This window comes from Falco rusticolus, chromosome Z (assembly GCF_015220075.1).
Source record: "Falco rusticolus isolate bFalRus1 chromosome Z, bFalRus1.pri, whole genome shotgun sequence".
Classification (NCBI taxonomy): domain Eukaryota; kingdom Metazoa; phylum Chordata; class Aves; order Falconiformes; family Falconidae; genus Falco; species Falco rusticolus.
Genome location: NC_051210.1, coordinates 40,046,773 through 40,070,451, shown reverse-complemented (window position 1 = coordinate 40,070,451; position 23,679 = coordinate 40,046,773). Strand labels below are relative to the sequence as shown.

General features: G+C 49.6%; 1 protein-coding gene across 5 annotated transcripts in view; it reads right to left on the bottom strand.

Moving 5' to 3' along the window:
• Positions 1–21,706, bottom strand: part of PTCH1 (patched 1) — a 74,653-nt gene extending 52,947 nt beyond the window's left edge. The window contains exons 1-2 of one of the 5 annotated variants that reach the window (XR_005101923.1): positions 15,117–15,431; positions 13,368–13,560 (exon numbers count right to left, since the gene is read on the bottom strand). Coding sequence is in view for 3 of the 5 variants with exons in the window: in XM_037373737.1 (XP_037229634.1) it covers positions 13,368–13,560; positions 15,117–15,317 (394 nt within the window). In the remaining 2 variants the exon portion in view is untranslated. Of the gene's footprint in view, positions 1–13,367; positions 13,561–13,824; positions 14,184–15,116; positions 15,432–21,528 lie in introns of those variants that run through there. The other 4 variants (XM_037373739.1, XM_037373737.1, XM_037373738.1 and 1 more) reach the window with 4 other exon arrangements.
• Between the last annotated feature and the right edge of the window lie 1,973 nt (positions 21,707–23,679).

The window sequence follows — 23,679 nt, the reverse complement described above, 5'->3', positions numbered from 1 at the left end:
CTATCCTTTCTTCCAAAGACACGGTTGCTTCAGGTCAGAGCTAAGTCACAGCTTTTGGTGGAGAAGCCCATCTATTGAATTTTCAGGCTGAAGCAGCAAAGGAATAAAGGACTCTAGACTCTACGTTTTCCTAGAAATCTAGGTGATGGCCTACCGTGAGGATAGGCAGCTAATACAGACTATTGCAACTCTCCAACAGTTTCTGGTCATGTAACAGTTTACACCTGCTGAGGAGCAAAGCTGAATTTTTATTTTTCGGTAATTTAAGAAAACATTTGAGCATACTTCATAACAGGCCAAAATCCCCAATTGTACATGAAAGTGACTGAGTTCTGCTGAGAAAGGTATGTAAGGGGCTTCAAGGTCTAAACCTAAGGATTTCGAAACAGCTGAATATAATTGTTTTGAGTGAGTTTAACTTGAATGAGAACTTCTGCTGGGTAATATGTTAAAAACAATTTGCTGTGTTGTTCCACAGCAGTCAGCTTTCCTCTAGGCCCAACTTTTCATTTAACCTCTCAGTGCCCTTTCCTCAAATATGTAATTGTTTTCCTGTGTGGTTAAAAGCAGCATTTTTAAGTCTTTTCATCTGTACTCCTGGGATAGCACAAATTTCATCTGTACATGGAGTAGCACAAAATTTGAATGCAATTTTTTTAAAGGAGTAGCAAACAGCAATGAAAAAACTCTTAAACCAGAACCTTTTAGGGGATACCATTTCCTAAGTAGTGCTTTTAGAAGACGGCAAAACTAACACAGAAAAATGAAAGGAATGAACATGTTATGAAACAGGGTACAGTTTCTCTCAAGTATTCCCTACCAGCTGCTTGCTGTACCATCTGTTGTTGCCTAAGCAGCTTCCTTCTGAATGGCTTTGCACTGAAGCAGAACTGCTCTCACTGTTGGACACAATCAGGTCAGGTCAGCACTCCCCCCAGCACTGAACCTGCTGCCTGTCACGGCTCCCCCCACCCTGGTATTTCTTGCTAGTCACCAACTCCCAAGACAGCGCTGCATCTGTCAGGAGGCCCATTTTTCATAGTTTGCCTGCTATTCACACCGAGCAGTAAAGAGTGCATTTCATTTTGTGCAAGACACAATCAGAAATTCCCATCAGATACCCCAAGTGCATGACCATATGGCCAACTGTACTCTGAACGAGAAAGGGCTGTGAAAGAAAGTGAAACAAATGACCAAATTCACCCCACAACACAACCTTTCTTTCCTACTTTTGGCTACTCTGATCATGCAGGTAAATTCACTTTGCCACCAAGCCCACCGGACTACCACCACAACCCATGCTCCCCTTGAAGGCACAATCAGAGCAGCTCTAGGACTGGTGGGGACAGGCCCCTGGCACAGCTGCCATGGCTACACGGGCAGACGGCAGGTTTTACGGAACAGCACTGTTAGCCTGAACCATCTCAAATGCGCCCGGAGATGCCAGGAGCTCCTTCCTTCCCTCCCCTCTCCATCCCTGGGGCCGAGCACTGCACCGCGAGCTGGTCCCTGCACCGGTCCCTGTGGTGGGCCACTCACAATGGCCCCCCCCATGCCCCAACGAGCAGCAGGCTACCGCACTGATACACTTCTAGCACCACTCCTTCCCGCTGCATCTGTGCAGGGAAACACATATCGCTGAGAGCCACTGTCATGATTTTGTTGCGAGTGGGATTAGCTGGATTAGGGGCTGATTCATAAGGACCCCCTGCGGCTGTGAGGAAGTTTCATCACAAGGTCAGCGTGGTGTGAACTATATTCTGTCAACACCACCACTCCTTATAGCCGACTACAAAAAATACAAAAGGGGAAAAAAATTGCAAGTGAAATATATGAATGAACAGTTTACAGCAACAAAGAGATTTACAGATTTCCCCATCAGCTACTTTAAGAAAGATGTATACCCTTCAACACTGTGCTCCTTTAAAACAAGAAACCTGTATTAGTCATTTTTAATTTATAAAGAATTTAGTGGTTTAGGAGGAGGGAGGAACCTGGGGAATAAGTGTAGCAACCCACACACAAAACCACAAAGGAACTTTTGGCACTTAGTCTAAAACCAATCATGCAGCTCAAAGTTTGTTGCACTGTTGAGATTTTATTACGTATAATGCTGTCACCTTTAAGACTAATTCCTAGCCCCCTAAGTGCAGTAAGTAACAGAGACATTAAAAAAAAAAAAAAACAACAGTGGGTTGGAATGCAGAAAGAAGATGGTGAATTAAAGTTTTTTGTTTTTGCTCCTTAAAGCATAACTACCAACCTCATATTTGCCCCGCAAGGATTCCTCTCACTCCATCGTAATGACATTGCTCAAAGACAGCACCACTTGTGTAGCTGGCATGATGCAAAATAAAATCTACAGTGAAAAAGGGGAACTTCTGTTTTGCATGTGTGTGTGTGTAGTTTTGGGGTTTGTTTTTTGTGGTTTTGGGGTTTTTTTGGTTGGTTTTTTGGTTTTTGTTTTTTTTTTTTAAGAGCAGTCCCTCTTGCACAGAACCAGGCTGTTCAATCAAAGCCTTATCTGTTATATTTCTGTCTGTCTTTCTCTTCTGTTTAGTGCATTCACCAACAAGAGAAAAGGGGGTAAAGCAATGGAGGCTTTGACCTGCAGCTGTAACACAATACTTTCGCACAGCCCTGTCGACCCCTGACATAAATTTTACACCGCAGCTGGCATTTACACACTTAACATTACCATATGTATAGCCTACTCTGTGCTAATTATGCTAATCACCTGTCTAACTCTCTGCTGCGAAAAATGGTTGTATTTAGCAGTCCACTGCCTACCAATACAGCTTACTGTGTGGCTGAAATGTACATTCAGACGGCTCTGAATGGCAAGATTTTTCCACGTTGCTGGCTTCATTCAGACCACAGAAAAATTTATTCAAGTCAACTGGTTTCGGTCCGCAACAAAAAAGTTACGAGAAAAAAGTGAGTGTGTTCCTGCCCTAACATTCTAAGTCTGCTTGCAAGCAAAATGATAAATCAATTGGTGTGGGAAACAAAAAGGGAGAAAGATTTCTTTTTGCAAGCCATGTGAAACTGTAGCCTATTTAAAAAAAAAAAAAAAAAGAAAAAGAAAAAGAAAAAAGAATAAAAAGGTCATCCTATTTCCCCAAATCTCTAGAAAGAGCAGTTAATAGATGTTTATGCCTGATCACAATTCTCTCAAGTTGCTAGCTTTTATCTACAGTTGGAAGTCATACTAAACATGTTTTAGTTTTGTTTCTTGATCTTAATAATTTGCACTAGAGTATCGTATTTTCTATTATCTGCCACTTAAACAGCATCAGCTTCTAAACAGCAAGGGCTTCTTTTTTGAGTACGGAGAACCCCTCAAGAAGTCAAGACAGTAAGACTGGTGTAAATGAAATCAGAATCAGGCCTATGTTGAGAGGCAAATAAGATCAATGCACAGGAAATACTCACCAGGAAAACTGGTGCAAGAAAGTATCTTCTTAAGTACCTGTATACTTTTTTTACCATTACAGAAAAGGCAACTTAGGAAGAAAAATTTGAAGTTTAATGGATAAAGTTTTTTTTTTTAATGTTATCATAGTGTCAGCAGGAAGGGAGATGTTTAAATGAGTTTCTAAAGCTTATTTTTCTTCTGGGTATCTCAGGGAGGAGATTACACTGAGATCTGCATTGAGATTACATTCCTGTAGCTATTTAAATACAGTTTATCACATACAAATAAGTTCCTATAACCCCTTTCCCTTCTGTACACACCCAAGGAAGCTATGGCAGTTCACAGATTTGTCAGATAACCCAAACGTAAATCTGACTACTGCATCACCCTTGGCAATTCTCCTTTCAGGTAGATTTGTGGAATCTTCTTTTGACTAGTTTTAAATGTTATGAAATGACATGTTCATACACAAAATGTAAAAATGTGCAAATAATCCTCCTATATCCACTACTGCATCTGAGGAAGATAAGCACACTGGAAGGTAAGTCAATGCTAATACACAGCAAAGGGTATTTAATTAAAAACAAGAACAGCTCAGCAATGTTTATGCTCAGACAGTCTTTCCATTACACAGCATGACATCAAAAAGAACCCTATGTGAGAAGAACCCTATGCATCTACCTTCCCTACTTCCCACCTTTTGTCCACTCTGCTCCCATGTGCATGAGACTGCTGTTCACAATAAGGTAAAGTAACAGGTTTTGCCTGTCAGCAATGGCCTTCACTTTTAACATTTTACTTATTAAGTGCCTGTTTGACTAAATTAAGCAGCCTCAACCAAGACACATCTTGCTTTCTAACATCTCAGTTTCAGTTACTATTATCTGCCAGTCCAAAGCACTAATTTATCTGAGTTCTTTCAGCTCCAAAACACTGGCTGTGCAGCCAAAAACACAAATAACACTACTGTGCTTATTTCGGCTTATTTTACTGTGTTATTTTACTGTGTGGATTTTTCCTTTTTTTTTTTTTTTTTTTTGTGTGTGTGCGTGTGGGGTTTTTTTTGGTTGGTTTTTTTTTTTGTTAAACTAGGAGATGGACCACCCTGCTCTCATGGCACAGAACACTATTTACGTTGCGATAGTTGACTGTGTAATACATCTGGCATTTTTGGGCAGGATTCCTGAGCTAGGGGCCAGAAGCCCTTAAGCAATCATTTAAGGGGGGGAAGAAATCATACAACTTGACTTAACAGTGTTCATTTCTAGTTTGCTGCACTTAGCTTTTGGTTGCTGACTGAAAAACAGAAATGCATCAGTCTGGTAAACAAGAGAAGGCTGTTTCTTTCTATTTATCTCCTTGTTAGTAAATGAAGGGTGTATTACAGTTTAAGGCTCAGTTCTAGCTTCAGGCATATGGGTGTACAATACCAGCTTTTCCTTGCACATGAGCAAAATACAGATGTTTCAAATATACAATGATTACTTGTATATTTGAAGCTGGAATTAAGTTCAGTACAATTCTCTAAAGGAGCAGCACCTTTGTAGAAAGAGTCAGGTTATAGTTCTGCTCATTCCCTTACCTCTTATATATTTTGCTCAAGCACTGAAATAACTAACTTTTCCAAAACCAAGCAGAAGTTAAAGCCAAGACATTCATTCTAAAAACCAAAATTAAAATACTCCATACATCAGAACATCTATATGGTCAGCAGTTTCCATAAAGGACTTTTTACCTCATGAAACTACTGCTTCTGCCAAACTCAGGATGTTTATAGCAACTGAGGTGATGCTGAATGAAAATAACAGAGAAAAATCAATAATGAGTATATTGTATTTACAGATATTAAACCAAGTTTACACAGCAAAAAAGGAATTAAAAAATAATTTTATTTTTAAATTCTGAATTCAGTTACTCCTTGCAACTCCAATCCATCTATTTCTAGTGCAATGTACAATGAAAAATCATTCCAAGTCAAAGTCACTCAACTGGATGAACATAGCTTATTGTACCCAGTAGTCATTGATCATATTTAGCACACTCTAAGTGGATAATAAAATAGCACAGATCATGTAAAACAGAAGCAAAATATTTTCCTGTTCTCCTTGATTCATGGGCACATAAATAAAGTGGTCATTGTATGATAGCATGCACTTTTAGTGCAGAAATCATACTTGCAAGAGCAGAGTTTTCTGTCATGAGACAGCATCTTGGGAATCTGTTACCCCAGTAAAGCATGAACAGTAGAAAACCATACAGTTTCTGTAAGTAATAATGAAATTTGTGTATCTTTATCTTTCTGACAGGGGAATGCACTTCTTATTGCTGAACTGTCACTTAGCCCTTAAGGAGTCTTACTGATTTCTTCAGGTTTTCTCAGGTAGAGTAAACTCATAAACACACATGGGGAAAAGACCTCCTGCATAATACAAGGCAGGAGAGACTAGAGAAATGAAAAGAAACAAAAGGCATACTGAAGATTAATAAGCATGACTGAAAAAACAGATAAAAATTGTATAGTAGACACAAAGGAGAATGAAATTTTTAGTAAAATTCTGCATTCCAGCTCCTGATGAACTCATTTAAGAGCAGCCAGAACCATGTATATCCACGCCATCATCTACAGAGAAAAAAAAGCACTGTGCAAAGGCTGCAAGACTGAACTGTATCCAATATACAGAAGAAAATGCCTGACAAGGAACAGCCCCACAAGGTCTATAACCAAAACGCTGTTTTAACCAATCAGAATATTCTTAAAAAGCTAGCTGTGGGGCAGAAAACTTTACAAGCATGGTTTTACCTGAGTGCTCATAGGTTGAAACATGTAATTCACTAAGTTAAAAGGATTGTGCATAAAAATCCATGAGTGTCAAAATGTTCCATTAGACACCAAAAGGAAAGCAGTTGCAGACACACTAAAACTATAGAGTCCTAGTGGACAGAGCTCCAACAGGTCATAGGGAGGTCAGCTTTGAAGGAGAAATCCAAATGAAATATAAACATGGCATTGTGGAAACCAGACAAATCTCCCATAGCTTTGTCCAGCCAGCACTAATCTAGGCATCAGCTGTGGTGCATAATCCAAACAAAGGGATCAGTCGGTTCATACATCTGGAAGCTGTCATATTTTGGAGCCTCCTAACAGTTACGTGTAACTGTAACATCCACTTGAACCCAACAGCCTTTAAATGCGTTGAGCAGTAAAGAACTGATACATGTATACACTACGTAGCATTACTACTTCCTGGGGAACCACCACAAATACTACTTAATAACAGGGCTTGGACCTTCTCTTCCCACGGAAAAAATAAATCATGAAAATGGATGGAGTCAGGATGAGGAGGTAGAGTTTTCCTTAATGCATTCTCTGTTGAAAGGAAGTCTCAGTACCCATGACTTTTAGAGTTCATTCTTGTCTGAATCCAGTGTCTACTAAGGAATAATGAGAAAAGAAAGCCCGCTCTCTACAAGAAAAAGTCAGCCCGCTTAGCAGGTAACAGGAGCTGGTAGTAGACCTCAAACCACTCACCACCACTCCACAGAGCACCATAACTCCAGCAGCAGCCAGCCCTACAGCTGAGCTAGCTCTGCTGCTTGCCTACGTACCCCTTGTTCCTGCTCAGCAGCAGTGGCATCAGGACACAACGATAAAACAATGTTGCTTTCAGGTGTTGTATTTCACTCCAGGATTTCTGTCCTGAAATCTCCAAGCTCACCAGGACTACAGAAATGCCTTCACATGCTGTTCATAAGCAGCAAAATCCCCCAGAGTGCCAGATCACACTCAAAGCTCAGAGGAGAGGAAGAGGGGAATGATGCAGCCAAGTTATTGTCCTGTTTAAATGTATGTTTCAACAGGGAAGGAAAGAGACCCTTCCACACAAGGATCTGTAGGGCACATTCTGGAACAGACATTGGCGGTAGCGTATTAAGCTTGGAAATAACAATGAAGATTAATTTTCTCCAGTCTTGAGTAAATTAAATGCTTCTAAAGTCTGAAAGGCAGAAGGAACAGTGCAACCATGCACTTACAGCTTAGGGGGTGCCAGTTCTACAGGACCCTTCTCTTGCCCTTCACAGAACAGGTAGAGCAGGGGCACACCGTTAGGCTGCTGCAGCTTTGTACATGGGTAAGGCCTGGTTACGCTAAAGTGCTTTCAAGTTCTGCCACTATATTTAGTGAGTTCAGGATTTCGCCCTTCACCTTCCCAATGGCCAAAGAATGGTCACATGTAATACCTTCATCTTACAGATGAAAGAGAATTTTTAAACATTGAAGCTGGTTTGTTTGGGTTTTTGTGAGGGTTTTTGATGAACATTTTTAGCAAGGATCACCAACTCTGAACAGTGATATGGACAAGATGGAACCTAACAGAGACCCCCAGTGACTTTGAATTTAATAGCAGGCCCTTGAAAGATGACAATCAAACACCTATATAACTAAAACCTTTAAACATCTTTTCTCAACAACTTCCAATATACAGAAACAGAGGGAGTTCAAATTCATGGGAACATAACAACTACTGTCCTGATGTTTTTACCCACAAACATCATGTAAAGCTTAACTATTAGAATTTGATGTTATTTTTCAAAACAGAAGCAGGGACTGAAATACTCTTTCATTTCAACAAGTAAACATTAAAAAGAGCATGTTGCCCAGATGACCATCACATGGAAACACCACTGCTACTTTCACATTTGAGAAACCACATAATATATAACCATACTTAATTCAAACAAAACAGCAGACTTGGAAATTTTCCAGATAAACACCTTTCAACGAACTTCAATATGCACTGAGGAACATAACACAGTGCAAGACAGTATTCAGAGATAAGTAAGATCTTATGTCACCTGATCCACATGAAACTAACAAATGTGGTGATGTGATCACAGACAACCCCTCAGACTGCCACACAGCCTACCAGCAACCCACCTCAGATTCATCAGCACAGTAACTCCTGCTCTTCTGCCATCTGCACTATGTCAATGTAGTGATGGACATGCAAGCACACCTACAACAGTACTACTCTGCTGCTGTGCACAAACGTGCATGTTTGTGGGAGAACAGAATTATACCCAACCGGGTCAATTCCTGCTAACTGTTTCCAAACCAAACTCAATGTTACTCCAGTCCACTCAGGTAAATTTGTATCCTTGAAACAACAAATTCAGGAAGATCTGTTCCTTTACTATTCTTTTTTGTTTCTCCAAAGAATACTAATGTTAAGTCAACCAATGCCTTAGGCAGAACCTAAGAATAACTTTCCTCTATTGGAAACCTGCACTTGATCTTGCTGGATTAAGCCAACTGAGAATCTGTGGAAATACTGGCTCCTCCATCACTCACACACCTTACTCATTTTCACCTAGATTAATGTATTTTAAGATGGGTCAGTCATAAATACTACAGTAAAGGAACCTTATTTTTGCCCCTTTAAAGAAAACCATACTACAAATAGCTCAAATCTTCACTTGCAAACTCATCCTGCCATATGTATTCAGTCCTAATTCACTTGCAATTAGAACACACTCACTTTATTCCAAGCAATAAGCTGAACTATGAGCTACAGCTAGTGCAAAAAGTGCAGAAAACAAGAAAGGAAGGAAAGAACACCATGACCTTGAACCTCTTTAAGAAGAAAAAATAATGAAGAAAGTGAAGGGAAAAAAATCCCAAGACAAAGGTGACATGAAATAAATTATCAAGGAACAAGACTAGACCACCTCTCCCCTCATGAGCTGCTCCAATTAACACCATTCAAGGCTCTGAAGTAGCCAAATTTCAAGCTCCACTTAACAGAACCTTCTCTGGAGCCAGAAAACTACCTTCTTTCAGAAGCAGAGGCTGTGACTTTACATGTGTGACTGCTGTTCACACACAGGGTCTCTAGACTGCTTATTAGAGTGGTAGCAAAAAACATAACCAGTTATGGGCATGATTTCTTTTCCATGCAGAGTACTTTCTAGTTATGAATAGATGTTTCTAAAAGCACATCTGTGTCCAACAAAATTCAGTCACAGAGGAAATCAATGCAAAGCCCTTTTTTTCCTCTCAAGGGTGTACAATGTATAAAGATGCTAAACAGTCTCAACAATTCCAGTATGCATGGACACCCACCTATAGAAGTGCAACTAAAGCTGAATGGCTGTGGATAACAGAACTGTCATTAAAATGCCAGTCCAGAATTTGTTTGGCCAAGAAACTAAAACAAGTATTCTCCACTAGCAAGTTATGCACATAGGGATGACAGACCTGCTGATGGGCTGAGGGGAAACAGTTATGTGTCCCAGTCAAAGACTCCAGAAAGCCAGAATACAAGACAGAAGCATGGATGCAGAGCACACTGTGGGGGACACAGTAATAAGTGAAGTGCTCTGAACAGCAGCCAGAGGAGGATTGTGTTTAAAAAAAAAAAAAAAAAAAAGAAAAAAAAAAAAAAGAAAAAAAGCTACTGTAGAACATTTAGTGCCAAGAAACAAGCTGAGAGGAAAGCCACTTTGGTATCAGGAGGCTCAGAGAAGGCCAAGAGTGCTGGCACAAATTCTGAAGGAGGAAGACTACTACAGGAAAACTGAAATAATGATATTTGGAGATCTGTTTTTCTTTTTCTCTCTTTGAAAGTTTGCCTACCAGGTGGGTTTCTAAACTTATGTAAATATTTCAGCCATAATAGCTTCAGGGCCAGACTAGTAATCATTTATCTTGGAATGTGCATGGTCTTAAAACTCATTCAAACTTCACTTCACTATTTTTAATTAATTGTGTTATGCTTTTAAAGCAACCATTTACTTCCAGCAAAATTCAGTGCTCTATTATGTTCCATGCTCCACGGTTTTCAGAAATACACCATACAAAACCAGTTTCTTTACATAAATAGTGGCAATTTATTCAGCAGTAATAACTGTAAAAAGCTTCAGCAGCAAATCAAAACTATTACTTGAAATACATTTCAAGTAATCTCTTACTCTACACTGCATGTACAGGATAACCAGGTGATCAGCCCCAGCCAGCACAGGTTTATGAAAGGCAGGTCGTGCCTGATGAACCTGATCTCCTTCTAAAAGATGACCTTGCCTAGTGGATGAGGGCAAAGCTGCGGATGTTGTCTACCTAGATTTCAGTAAAGCCTTTGATGCTGTTTCCCACAGCATTCTCCTGGAGTAAATGGCTGCTCATGGCTTGGACGGGTGTACTCTTCACTAGGTAAAAATCTGGCTGATGGCTGGGTGCAAAGAGTGCTGGTGAGTGGAGCTACATCCAGCTGGCAGCTGGTCACAAGCGGTGTTCCCCAGGGCTCAGTACCGGTGCCAGTTCCGTTTAATATCTTTAGTGACAAGCTGGACAAGGGGATTGACAGCACCCTCAGCCAGCACACAGACAACACCAAGTTGGGGGCAAGGGCCCGAGGCAGGGAAGTGTTGACCTGCTGGAGGGCAGGCAGGCTCTGCAGAGGGATCTGAACAGGCTGGATCAATGGGCCAAGACCAATTGTATGAGGCTCAACAAGGTACAATGCCAGGTCCTGCACTGGGTCACAACAACCCCACGCAACCCTGCAGGCTTGAGGAAGAGCAGCTGGAAAACTGCCTGGCAGAAAAGGACCTGGGGGTGTTGGTCAACAGCCAGCTGAATGGGAGCCAGCAGTGTGCCCAGGTGGCCAAGAAGGCCAACAGCATCCTGGCTTGTATCTGAAACAGTGTGGCCAGCAGGACTAGAAGGGTGATGGTCCACCTGTACCCAGCACAGGTGAGGCCACACTTCAAGTACTGTGTTCAGTTTTGGGCACCTTGCTACAAGAGAGACACTGAAGCACGCATTGAGGCTCAAGGGAGATCTTACTGCTTTACAATTACCTGAAAGGAGATTGTAGCCAGGTGGGGGCAGGTCTCTTCTCCCAGATAACAAGTGATAGGACAAAAGGAAACGGCCCCAAGTTGTACCAGGGGAGGTTTAGATTGGATATTAGTAAAAATTTCTTCATGGAAAGGGTTGTCAAGCATTGGAGCTGCTCAGGGAAATGGCTGAGGCACCACCCCTGGAGGTATTTAAAAGAGGTGTAGATGTGGCACTTAAGGACATGGTTTAGTGGCAGACTTGGCAGTGCCAGGTTAATGGTTGGCCTCCATGACCTCAAAGGTCTTTTCCAACCTAAACCATCCTATATTCCTGCATTTGGCCAACAAACGTGTATGAGGAAAAAAATGACAAACCAAACTTTGCCACAATGTCACAGGGACCTAAAAAAAAAAAAAAAATCCACAACCAAAAAAACCCAGATGTTCACAATTGTTTGCATTAGTATTTCAGGTACACAGGACCTAGCGACCACTATACTCTGAATGGACATCTCTGCCTATGGATGGCCTTCTGTACTGCCTGCTCTGTTTCTCAGAGCTGTTGGCAGCAGATCTCATCATATTTTGGTTTCCTGGACTACAAGGACCAAAAAAGTTCAGTTGGTAACACATTATTCTCCAAAACAGAAAAACCAATACTCACTAAATGACCCATGAACCTCATCCTGACCTCAATATTGCTGTTACCTACAAGGATGGAATCTGGTCCTATATACCCTAATTCATCCATAGGGTGGGTCAGACCACCTTCGTAACAGCCACTAACTTTGTGCTCACCACTAGCTTTTCCACACACGCACATACAGAGAGCTATTTAGTAATGAGTATTTATGCAGCCTTCCATATTAACTTTTATAAGCCAAATTCTGCTGCAAGCAACTTTGACATAAGCCCAGAGTAACTACTGCAATCAAGGAACTGTTTTCACATCAACCTAGCTAAGGGGGGAACGTGATGCTAAGTAAATAATATTTGCCCCCAGAAAAAAAAATTTAAAAAAAAAAGAAAAAAAACACCAAAAAACGCAACCCCCTCGGCAGCCTGGAGCCATGCCTCTCCGAGCAGGGCGGGCAATCCGCCTGGGCCGGCTGCCCCGCTCCCTGAGGGACACACAGGGCCTGCGAGGGGAGCGCTGGCGACACCACTCTGCCCACCCCACACCCCCCCATGTTTTCCTCCGGGGTAGGGGGGCGTCTGTTTCAAACGGCAGCCCGGGAAGCCCCGGCGCCCCCGGTGCCGCTCCTCTGCTTCACCAAGCCCGGCCTACCTACACCGGCGCCTTCGAGCTGGGCCTGGAGGAGGCGCTGCCCGCCCCGGGCACCGCCCGCGGCCACCCCGCTACCGGCGGCCGCGGCCGGCCTGGGCCCCGCTTCGCCTCGGAAGCCTTTTGTTGGTTTTGGTTTGGTTTGGGTTTTTTCTTTTTTTTTTTTTTTTCCCCCTCCTCTCCCCCCTTTTTTTTATTTTTTTTGGTTTTTGTTTTTTTTACCTTGAGACAAACGCTCCCCCCCCCCCGCCCCCGCTTGAAAGCCGCCCAAAAAACAGGACCACACACAGGCACCCGCCCTGCCGTGCTCCTCGCTTCCCTCCCCCTCCCCCTCCCCCCGCCGCGGGCGCACGCACTCCCAAAATGGCGGAGGGGAGCCTCCCGGCAGCGCGGCCACCTCCCACCGCCGACGGGAACGCAGAGACCCGCCGCCCGCAGCCCTCCCGCACGGACAGACGTGCCAGTGGCGCGGACGCGGGGTGGCTGGGGCGGTCTCGGCCGGCGCCCCCCGTGGAGTGCACGGGCCTGCCGCCGCGGCCCCCCACGAGCAGGGAAGTGGTACGCGCCGCCCGGGGCCGCGCGCGCCCCGGCCCAGCGCCCGCCGCCCCCCTCGAGAGCCGGCCGCCCAACCGCGCCGCGGGGTGCCCCGCCGGCGGTGGGCCCTCCCCGGCGTGCGGGGTGGCCCCCCCGCCGCCCAGGCGTACGCGCCCAGGCACTGCGGCCTCCGCCGCTCCAACACTCTACCCGACCGGCCAGGCGGGGAGAGGGCGGCGGCAGCAAGGCGGGGGGGGACGGGACGGACGGACCGACCGACCCCGGACTTACCTTCCACCCACAGCTCTTCCACGTTGGTTTCCAGATTAGCTGCCCTTAATCCTACAGCGAAAGCCCCAAATATCAGGAGGCCGACAACCAAAAACTTCCCGCAGTTTTTCTGAATGTAACAGCCCAGTTTAAATAGCAGTCTCTGAAACTTTGCTCGCAGCCACAGCGGCGCTTTTCGTCCCGTCGCCTTCCCCTGCAAGGCAAGAAGAGGTCAGTAGTTGAGGGGCCGCAGCAGGCCGCCCGACGCGCCCGGCCTGGGGCATGGCGGGGAGCGCCCCCCGCCCTCCCACGGGGGGCGGCTCGCGCCCCTGGGGCCAGGCTCTCACGCAGCGTCCCTGGGGACCGAGGAGCGAGCACGACCGACAGCTCAAGCGGGCGTCCTGCCAGCTGGGCCCTGGCCCCACCGCCCGGCCAGGCGGCCACCTCCGGCTGGGCGCCTGCACAGGCCAAGATGTACCTGCTGGTCGCCGTCCTCGCCCCAGACCAACACACGGGTTGGGTGTGACGCCACGGCATCAGACCCCTGCGCCCTCGCCTGTGCTGCCCGCCACGCTCCTGTCGTGCCCAAGACACCGCCAGCAGCCCAGGCTGCAAAGCATTTCGTGCTGGCAAGACCCGCGGCTCCAGGACAGGAGTAACCACATCCGATGAACCTCAACAGCCACAAGAAAGCCCCTTTTCCTGTTCTCCTTAGACCCCTGAAGGGCTGGGGGGGGGAGGGTGGGTGACAGAAAGCTAGTCGGTAGGAGTTTGCTGCCGTTTCCCCAGCTCCCTGCTCCGAGCAGAGGTTTGGTGCTGAGGCAGCACCCACGTGGTGAGCAGCGCCGTAAGATCAGAAGTAATTCATTTCCATAGAGTTTGGAGACGCTGTGTGATCTGAATTAGGAAGCAGAGCAGCCATCTGTAAGTTACGACAATATTTGTGAACGGAAGAGGGCAGCCACATGGATTTTTTTTTTCTCCTCCTTTCCCCTTCTTACAAAGCCTAGAAATCCGCTCCCTGAAGTGAAACCATCCTTGCAGCAAGGCAGCTTTTCGAGTTTGTTTACTTTGAACATTTTTTGGCCGCCTGAGATTGGAGGCCGGGGCCGTCCCTCCGCCCCGCCCGGGCCGGGCTTGCGGAGCGCTCCGGCTCCTCCAGCCCTCCGCGGGGACCGGCGCGACCCGCGCCGCAGAGCTAAGGTAGCGATTTGTTTACGGCCCTCGCCTCTCCTCCGATCGACGGGGGAAGAAAACGCCGGGGTGCAGGCGTTCTCTGCTGCGGGACGCCCCCCTCTCTGAAGGCAGTCGCCGTACCGGCGCTCGGCGGAGAACTTCACAAAAGCACAACTTCTGCCAAAAAAACGGCCGCCCGCTTTCCCCCCGGCCCGGTCGGGAGCGGGTGTTGCCGGGGTCGCAAGGCGCTACGAAGGGATGGAGAGGCGGAAGGGAAGCGGAGGGGGAGCGGGCCGGGGGCTAGCCGGGAGCGAGCCGAGGCCGTCTCAGGAAATTTAAGCGGAGGACTGCTCCGCAGCACGAGCACGCACAGGGCACGCACGGGCGAGAAGGGAGGGAAGGAGGGCACTCTCTCCCGCACTGAAGAGTCACAGACGTCCCTCTCTTTTTTCCCAGCATTTTATTGGTGGCCGTTTCATTTCCATCTCCTCCTTCCACCCCCACGAGAAAACACACCACCCCTCTCCTCCCCCGCCGAAAAACAGCGCTAGCACTAGCGTGTTTCTCTGGAAAAAAAAGAGAGATTGAAAGCACCTTTGAAATCTGCTCCAAGGCGAAAGCCGCATCGCAGTAGCTTGGCCGCTGCAGATACTCCCGGTCGGGGGCCGCGGCACGCCGATTCCCTCCGGTCCTTCGTCGCCTCCCGCCGCCGCTCCTCGCCGCCCGGCCGGGGTGGCCGCCGCCGCCCGCACTGCTGCTGGTCTCCGGCTCCGACGCGTTACCGGCCGAGGCCATGTTGCCGCCACCGGCGGGACAGGGGAGCTGGCGCTGCCGCCGCCGCGGCGGGGCCCGGGGGCCCGGGGGCGCGGCGGGGCCGCGGGGGGCTGGCGGCGCTGCGGGCCGCGGGCTGCTGCTGCTGCGGGGGCTGCTGCCGCCGCCGCCGCCGATGCTGCTGGGGCTGCTGCGGCACGGCCGCCTCACGCGGGGCGCGGGGCGGCGGCTGCCGCCGCGGCCGCTCCGGCCGAGTCGGTCCCCGCGCCTCCCATTGCCACATCGCGCGCGGACCCCGAGCTGCAGGCGGCCGCTCCCCGCGCCCGGCGAGGGCGGGCGGGCGGGCGCGACCCCCGGCCCCCCCCCCGGCTGCCGCCGCCCTTTCCTCCGCTCCCGCTGAAATCGCCTCCTCCGGCCGCCGCTGCCTCAGGGAAGCCGCTGTCCGCGGCGGGGCTCAGCGACGGCGGCGGGACGGCTGCGCGGCCGGCCGCGGCGGCTCCTGCTGCTGCTGCGCTGCCTCGCCGCACTGCACCATCCTGCCTCAGCGCCGGGGTGCTTCCCGCGGGCCGCGGGGCCGGCGGGGCTCCGCGGTCGGCCCCGCCGCGGCGGCGGGCGGCCGGCTGCCTGACGCTCTACCCCGGCGTGTGCGCGGCAGCACCGAGCTGCAGCTCCTCGGCTCAAGAGATGAGATGAAGAAGAAAAAAAGGACTCTCTCCATTTGGATAAAGGGGGGGGGGGGGGGGGGGGGAGTATGAGAGGAGAGCGAGCGAGAGGGAGAGGGAGAAGGAGGAAAAAAAAAGAGCTGAGAGCCCGCCCCCGGGGCTGTCAGATGGCTTGGGTTTCTGCGAGGCGATTGGCTCGGGGAGGGCAGAAATTACTCAGCAAACATGACTATTATTAGCTGCTTAGCAACAGCTCACCAAAGTAGAGAGACCACCCAGGCCGGCAACCCTTGTGTGTGCATCTCCAGCTTCAGGGGGAGCCTTAAAGTGATCCAGCCTTCTTTGCATGCAATACTTCCATTAAGGAATGCCTCCCCCCCGCCCCCCCCTCCCCCCCTTCTTCTTCGTTTTCTTTTCAAGAAAGTTTTTCCCTTCCCCCCGCCCCCCCCCCCCGCCCCGGGACGCTTGCAGACGCATACACGCGCGGAACTTTCTCGCGATCGACGTTCAGAATTATGTTTTTCCCTTTTAAAAAAGAGAGGGAAGCGGGGGAAAGCAGCATTAAACGGTTTCTAAAGCCCTTAAAAGAAAATCCTTTTAGAGGCACCTTGGCCTCAAGCTGCAACAAATACTGGGAGGTCCGAGCTGAATTCCCAGGCTTGCAGAAATAATGACAGGGTGGTGGATACTGCGGTAGAAAGTGCCAGATTTTTCTCCCTCTCTCTTTCTTTTTAACTAAAGAGGAGACTTATTTCCTTGCAAGAAAACCACTCCGTCCAGTTAGAAAAACACAATGAAAACTCAACACTTGAGGGATTTAAAGCCACGCAGTAGCTAGCCTGTTTCAACTTAGGGCTCATTCTTTAACTGAAACCTGAGGAAAGCCAATTTTAATATGTTTTTAGTGTAAAAGTCCATGAAACTCAGCCTGCCTGGCCGCGCTAAACACTTCTTGAACTATACGCGATTGTTTACTTTTTTGGCACCGCTTCTCCCCGTCTCTGTTCATTGAGAATCAGCCATTAATTGCGGCCGTTACAGCTGCGCGCATTACCCCCGGCCCCGGGACTTCGCGCCCCGGCCCCAGCGCGGCTCCCCGCGGAGGTTCTGCGCCCCGGCGGAGCTCCGTGCGCACAGGCGCGGCGGTCAGCGGGGAGCCTACCGCGCCCGGCCCGGGGAGGCGGCGGGGGGGACTGCCCTCCAGCAGGGCGGCTGAGAGGCGCGGCGGCTGTGCGTTCATTGCGGGGGGGCGAGGCAGAGAAAGAAGAACGTGTGGGCACCCGAGGGGAGGAGGGCGCCGGCGGTGCCCCGGGGCTCAGGGGCTCTGCCCGCCACCGGCCGCCCCGTGGGGGGCTGAAGGGACGGGGCCGCGCTGCCAGGCACAGCCCCGGCGCCGCCAGCGGGGGCGGGCAGCGCCCCGGGGGCCAGGGACGCCGGCGGGAGCGGGCTGCGCACCGCACAGTACCGCCCGTGCGGAGGCTCTCTTCACCGGCTTCCCAGGGTCACAGCCGACGGTGCGAGGGTCCCTTTTGCTTTCTTCTACGTCCCACCTCTGGTTTTCCCACACTGGGAAACCTGCCTCCGTGAAGACCCGGCCGTGTGCTCCGCACGGGACTGTCCCCAGGAAAGCTGCCGGGAGCAGTGACCTGTCGCGCATGCACGCGTCGGTGCATGCGTAAGGGCGAAGAAAATTCTAAAGAAGTTGGGGCTAAAGGCTGTTTTCTGTTGGAGGGGTGCAGTTGGCCAGCTCCAATTAAAGTTTCCGCTTGGGAAAGTGATGTCTATCTCACTCGGAACTGTGCCACTGCCTCCTGCTCAACTTGAACGGGTCTGATGGGGTGGCAGGGCTGGGGGATGGAGAAAGAAGGGATGGGGTGGAGAGGCGTTTTGGTTCGGCCTCCCAGCAGGCTCCAAAACCGAAGAAGAGTGTCCCGTCAAACACCTCAAGCCCCCAGAGCTGCCCTGCCTGCCTCCTGCCAGCCTCCTGCCTGCTAGGCTTCACACAATAGCCCAGCACCCGTCCTTGCTCCTGGATCCAAAACTCAGCCTGAAGACTCAAATTCAACAAGCACTATCTTAATCTCCCCTCTCTCCCTGTGGTCTGGAGGGAATTTTTTTTTTTTAAAGCATACACAAGAGATGAATTACTGCAGGGATCTAATTGGCCTTGTTTCTGTATTTTTTTTTTTTTCCCTTAAGGAAGAAGTGTCAGTGTAAAAGTCTCCACTTGGGTGGTCAGAGCGGTGGCTGCCCCCAGTTTGCCTCATAGCCGATGCCTGCGTGCTACATTCCTGGCGATAATGTTGTTCCTAATCAGTCTCCCCTTATTTACATTTGTAAGCACTGCTGGCTGTGATATGCATGCCCTGTGTGTGCAACTGCTCCTCTACATCAAGGGCTTTTTCTGTCTTCAACTCACGGGAGTCCCACAGATTTCTTATCTCACACTTGCTCTGTGGTGAAGGCCTGAGGTGTCACCTTGCACAGAGTGGCTACAGCCTGTAGCCTTTTATACTTGGTCCTCCTGATACCTGGACCGCCAGGGCTGTCATACAAGAATCTCAAGTTTTTGCTCTGGTCACAACAGCCTAATTTTGTAATGCTCTGCCTCTTACTTAGGTCACCTTTGTGCTTGTAACCCCTAATGATGCAGAGCTTCACACTTCTTCCAGCCAGGTGAGCGATCAACCCAACAGAGGTTAACAATGGGTAATGGGTATTTACACTAATTTTACTCTAACACATTTTTCCAGGTTGCGCATCGCCTGTGGGGCACACCACCAAGAGCATTGCGCTGCTGGAGCATCTGGTTACCTCAATAAAGAAACGACGCAGAAATGAAACTCCAGTGCTTTGGCTTCCTTTTGTAGGGGCAACAAAAGAACTGACCCTGGCAGAAGAGCAACTTGGGGGAAAATAACCTGATTTTGTCTATTTCCTCAGATTTTTGTCTCTCACGCACGTTTTCATTGCTCGAGGGCACAGCTCCGCCTCGGCCCCGAGCTCCACACGCACGCCTGACACTAGTGGCCTCCGACATCAGCACAGCCACAGGGCAGCACCTTCACCGGGTCTTGCCGTGCAGCCCGAGGCCCCCCGCTGCCGCTCGGTGCCCCACCGGGCCGCGGGCGGGCGGGGGCTGCAGGCCGGCGGCGGCGCGCCGCGGGGAACCGCTCTGCGGGGAGCCGCTCTGCGGGGCAGCGCCGCTGCGCAGCGCCCGCGCCTGGGGAAGGAGGCGGTGGCACGGAGCGAGCCCTCTCCCCCTCCTCAGCCCTGGAAGAAAGGGAACTGCTCGAGCCAGCTTGTCAAAATAATGCGGCTAATTACCCCTGATCTCCTTTAATGGAAAGCCGCTCTGCAAGCCACAAAGGAGCAAATGAGGGATCTACAGCACCAACCCAGGAGCGCTGGCATTTTCTTCCGCGGAGGGCTGCGGGGAAATGTGCCTCCAGAGGAGCCTCCGGGGGTTCTGTGCTCCTCCCGCGCTGCAGCAGGCTCCCGGGGGAAGCGCAGAGCCCCAGAGCGCCCGGGGAGCTGCGGAGGACAGCGGCGGGAGCTGCAGCCCCTCTCCCTCCAAAAGCCGGAGGGCATCCCAGCCCTAGCAGACCGTGTCATATTCCACGAGGGCCTTTAGCTCTACAAGGCCAAGCCGTCGTCAAAACAGATTCTTTTCCTGGCAAAATGCCCTGCCACTTGCAGGACGTTAATATGCATAGAGAGGGGAAAGTTACACTGCACAATTTTTAGCCAGTCTGGACAGCACCGGGTCTGTGTAAAGATACAGCTCAAGTCTTGCGTTTGGAAGGAGGCAGGGCATTCATTTTTGTGATCTCTGCCATCGGGTCTTGCAGAAAAAAAAGCTGAGCGACACGATCTCTTTGACCCTCTGCTGGAGCAACAAATTTATTAGAGATATAGGCGTGAGAAATGAAAAGGAAGTAAAACAATTCAGGCTCATTGTATGTCTTTCTTTCATACTGCTAATCCGGTTTACACATCACGCCTACATGTCTCAATAGGGCTTTATACACTGTGGCAAAGGCAGAACAAAATAAAAGGTGTGTGTGTATGTGAGTGTGTGCGTGTGTATGCATGTGTGTGTGAAATAAGGATAAAAACAGAGAACCCCAAGACATATTAATTCAGAGTGGGCTGCCTGTTTTATATCTACTGGCTCTTGAAAGCAAATAGATTTTAAAGGATTCCTCCTCCTTCCCCCTCCCTCCTCTGCCCTAACATTTCTAAACAATACTACCTCCCGTCCAGATACAGGACACACAGTGACCCTAATAGCCCTAAACCAGAAATTAGATACACCTATCAGACTGGTGCCGAAACGATGTGAGACCTTCTAACCAAAACTGTGAAATGCTATCTGGTTAGGAGCTAGCAGATGCCCACCTTGGCTCCAATGTTTCTTTTAAAACCACCCCGGTGACACGATGACACCAGATGTCTCCCCCATTCCCCTCCCCTCTTTTGCCTCCCCCCCTCCTCTCCTCCCCTGATCTACCTCCCACACCGGTGATAAGGCGGTGGCCAGGGGGAGATGTGTCACCGAACATCCTCTGGCCTCCTGTCCCTGGGAGCAGTGGGACAACATGTGCAAGACCGGTGACAGCAGCGCTGTAGTGGTCCCGACTATGCCAGGTACCAACCACATGCAGAGCCCGATCCTGGAGCCGGACTGAGGCCGCTATTCAACCTAACCTTAGGCACACCACGCGTGTGTGCTGCCAAAGCTGGAGAGCAACTGTCCCTCCTGTTCCCCACAGCTGCATGTTTTCACTGGCTGCGGGCGTTCAACCTAAGTTAAAAACTGAAGGAAAGGGCTCCTCAGTGTGCCTCGTCTAAGAAGCCTTATTCAGCTTTCCCAAGGAGAAAGAAGATGCAAACCCGCCTCTTCCCTGCGGGCCCTGTCCCGCGGAGCCCGCCCGGAGAGGGGTTTCTGCTCCCGCACAGCAGGTTGCTTGGGCCGCAGCGCACACAGGTGCCGGGATGCTGAGATCGGCGGCCCGTCCGCAGTCCTCCGCGGGGCCACACGGCCACCGCAGGGGCGACTTCCATCGGCGGCGAGGCGAGTCCCCCCCCGCGCCTCCCTACCGGGGGTTCCGAGCCACAGCACCGCCAAGGCGCGGTAGCCGGCCGGGAGAGAGGCACAGCCGTGCCCGGCCCCAGAGGCGCCCCGCCGCCCCCTGCCCCCGCCGCCGGGACCCGCACCGAGCCCCCACCCCACCCTGCCCAGCCGTGCCCCGCGATGGCGTCCCCGCTCGGGCCGGACCCGGCGGGTGGGAGGCCCGGCCCCCGGCCCCCGGTGTGGCGGAGGACCCGGTCCCCCGGCGTAGCCCCGGCCCCCGAAGGCTGGAGGGACGCTCCCCCCGCCCCCTCCACCCTCCCCGGGCCCCAGCCGCCATCGGCCCCGGCGAGGGCCCGCGCAGCTCCTCCAGTACCGCCCCGGCCCCCGGCCCCCGCCCCCCGCCCCGCGCCCGGGCCGTGTCCGCTGGGTTCCCCGGCCCCGCTGCGCCCCCCGGTCCCTCTGCCTCCCCGCCGTGGCCCGCCGGGGCTGCACCTACCATCGCTGCCCTTGCCGGAGCCGCTGGTGGGGAGCCGTGCCGGAGGGCTGGGTGCGCCCTCGTTCACTGGCACTGACGGCTTCAATGGGACATCGGGGTTTTCTTCCTCTGTGCTCCTTTTTCCCCAGTTTCTCTCTTTCTTTCCTCCTTTTTTTTCTTTTCTTTCTTTCTTTTCTTCTTTCTTTCTTTTTCTTTTTTCTTCTTTTTTTCTTTCTTTCCTTCCTTTCTTCCTTTCCTTTCCTTCCTTCCTTCCTTCCTTCCTCCCCTCCTTCCTTCCTTCCCTCCTTCCTTCCCCTCCCTCTCTTCTCCTTCTCCTCCTCCTTTTTTTTTTTACCCCAAAGGAACTGAAAGTGTAAAAAAATAACCCTCCTAGGTTGCAGGCATTCTGCAGAGTGCTGGGAAGCCTCACAATTACATGCCTGTTTCTATTAAGCAGCTCCATCGTCCTCCATGTGGGTGGTCTGGTTCTCAATAGGCAGGACCTGTCAGGATCACGTGACGAACCCGCAAACGTTACCCCTTTACAATAAACTTCAGGAAAAAAAGCAAAGGACGGGAGAGCCCCGTGCCGCCGGCCCGCACCGCTGCCCCACTGCGTCGTGCCCCGCACCGCTGCTCCCCCCCCGCAGCGCAGCGGACAGGTCTCCTCCAGCCTCTGCCTTCGCTCCCTGCTCCCACCCTGGGCTTCAAGAGCAGGGAGAGTGTGAAAGCTGCCAAGCGGTGGAACTCACTTTCCTTGTCGAAAGGAATACACAGTTGGATGCGTAGGGAGAGGAGAGAGAAGCAGAGTTTTGTTTTGGCTGCTGAGGGCCCTGGGCTGCACCTGATTTAGTATATTTGGTTCTAAAAGGTTTATGCCTGTTGTGCTCATTTTTGCTAGAGGTCACTAGAAAGTCAGCTTTCAGGTGGTGAAGCAGCGCAATGCAAGTAAGTTAGCTGCAGTGAATAACACCTAAACATTACTGGGGAAGAGCACAGCGATTTTCTTTTTTAAAAACAACACTTTCTTGAATAGTTACAAACAGGATGTAGACACTGCAGAAATTTACTACTACCTTTTTAGGATCTTGTGGTGTCTTAAGTATCGTTACAGGATCTGAGAGAAGCAATATCAAGTGTTGCTTCTGGAATAAGGCACATTGCAAGGAATAAATGGTGTGTTTTGGAAGACATCACTAGTTGTTTGTAGAAGATACTTTTTCTCTAGTCAGTCATATTTAGTTTTCTATCAGGTTTAGTATATCAACAATGTATTTTTAGAATAAAATATATTCCATGTTGCCGTAGTCTTGTGTCCAAGTTACCCAGATATTTCTGTTTGCAATACATTTAGGAAACAGGCTTCATGACTGGGCTCTGTGATTTCACACAACTTTTTTTGATATTCTTTAGCAGTGTTTTATCTATATTGCTTCTGTTAGAGAATTCAGCTAATAGAAAATAATGTGTATCTTATGGTAATACGTTCATTATCAAGACTAAAAAAATCATATAAGAAAAACTGTTAGGAAACATTTCACAATCAGTTTTTATTAAAGAGCCTAACTCCATACATATTCTTATCTGCATAAAGCCAGGCTAGGCATCAAAATAATGAGCAAGAATGGCATTTTGCCTACAAAACTGTTATTATTTGTACATGACAGAGGGGCTTGTGTCAATGATAAAGAGTTGGAAGAGCATGGGAAAAGACTTTTTACAGGATTTTTGAAGAGTGCATGAAAAACATACATAACTTTTTATGGCCTCAATGATCAATCACAGAGTCAGGTTACATAAGCAAAAGTCAGACAGCAGGGGTAGAGAGTGCATAGATGTCATGGTTGTAAGCCTGCCGTCTGTCCTCCCACCCAGCACATTCATTCTTAAATATTCCAGAGAAACTCATCATAACTCTTGATAATAAGTTCCAGTGGTTTCTGACTCTACATATTGGACAGGATAGCACCCACAGTGCCTAGCCTAACCATGCCATGGGGCCACAGGGCTGTTGTTTAAGCTGGTAAGAGGCAGAATACCAAACCAGTCACATAAAGAATCAGCAACTATCCTGCTAGGGAAGAAAAGTGGCGCAAAGCAATGCAATATGCTAATGTGCAGTTTTAGAAAGGAGTGTGCAGTACAGACAAAGAATTAGAAACAATAAAAGCA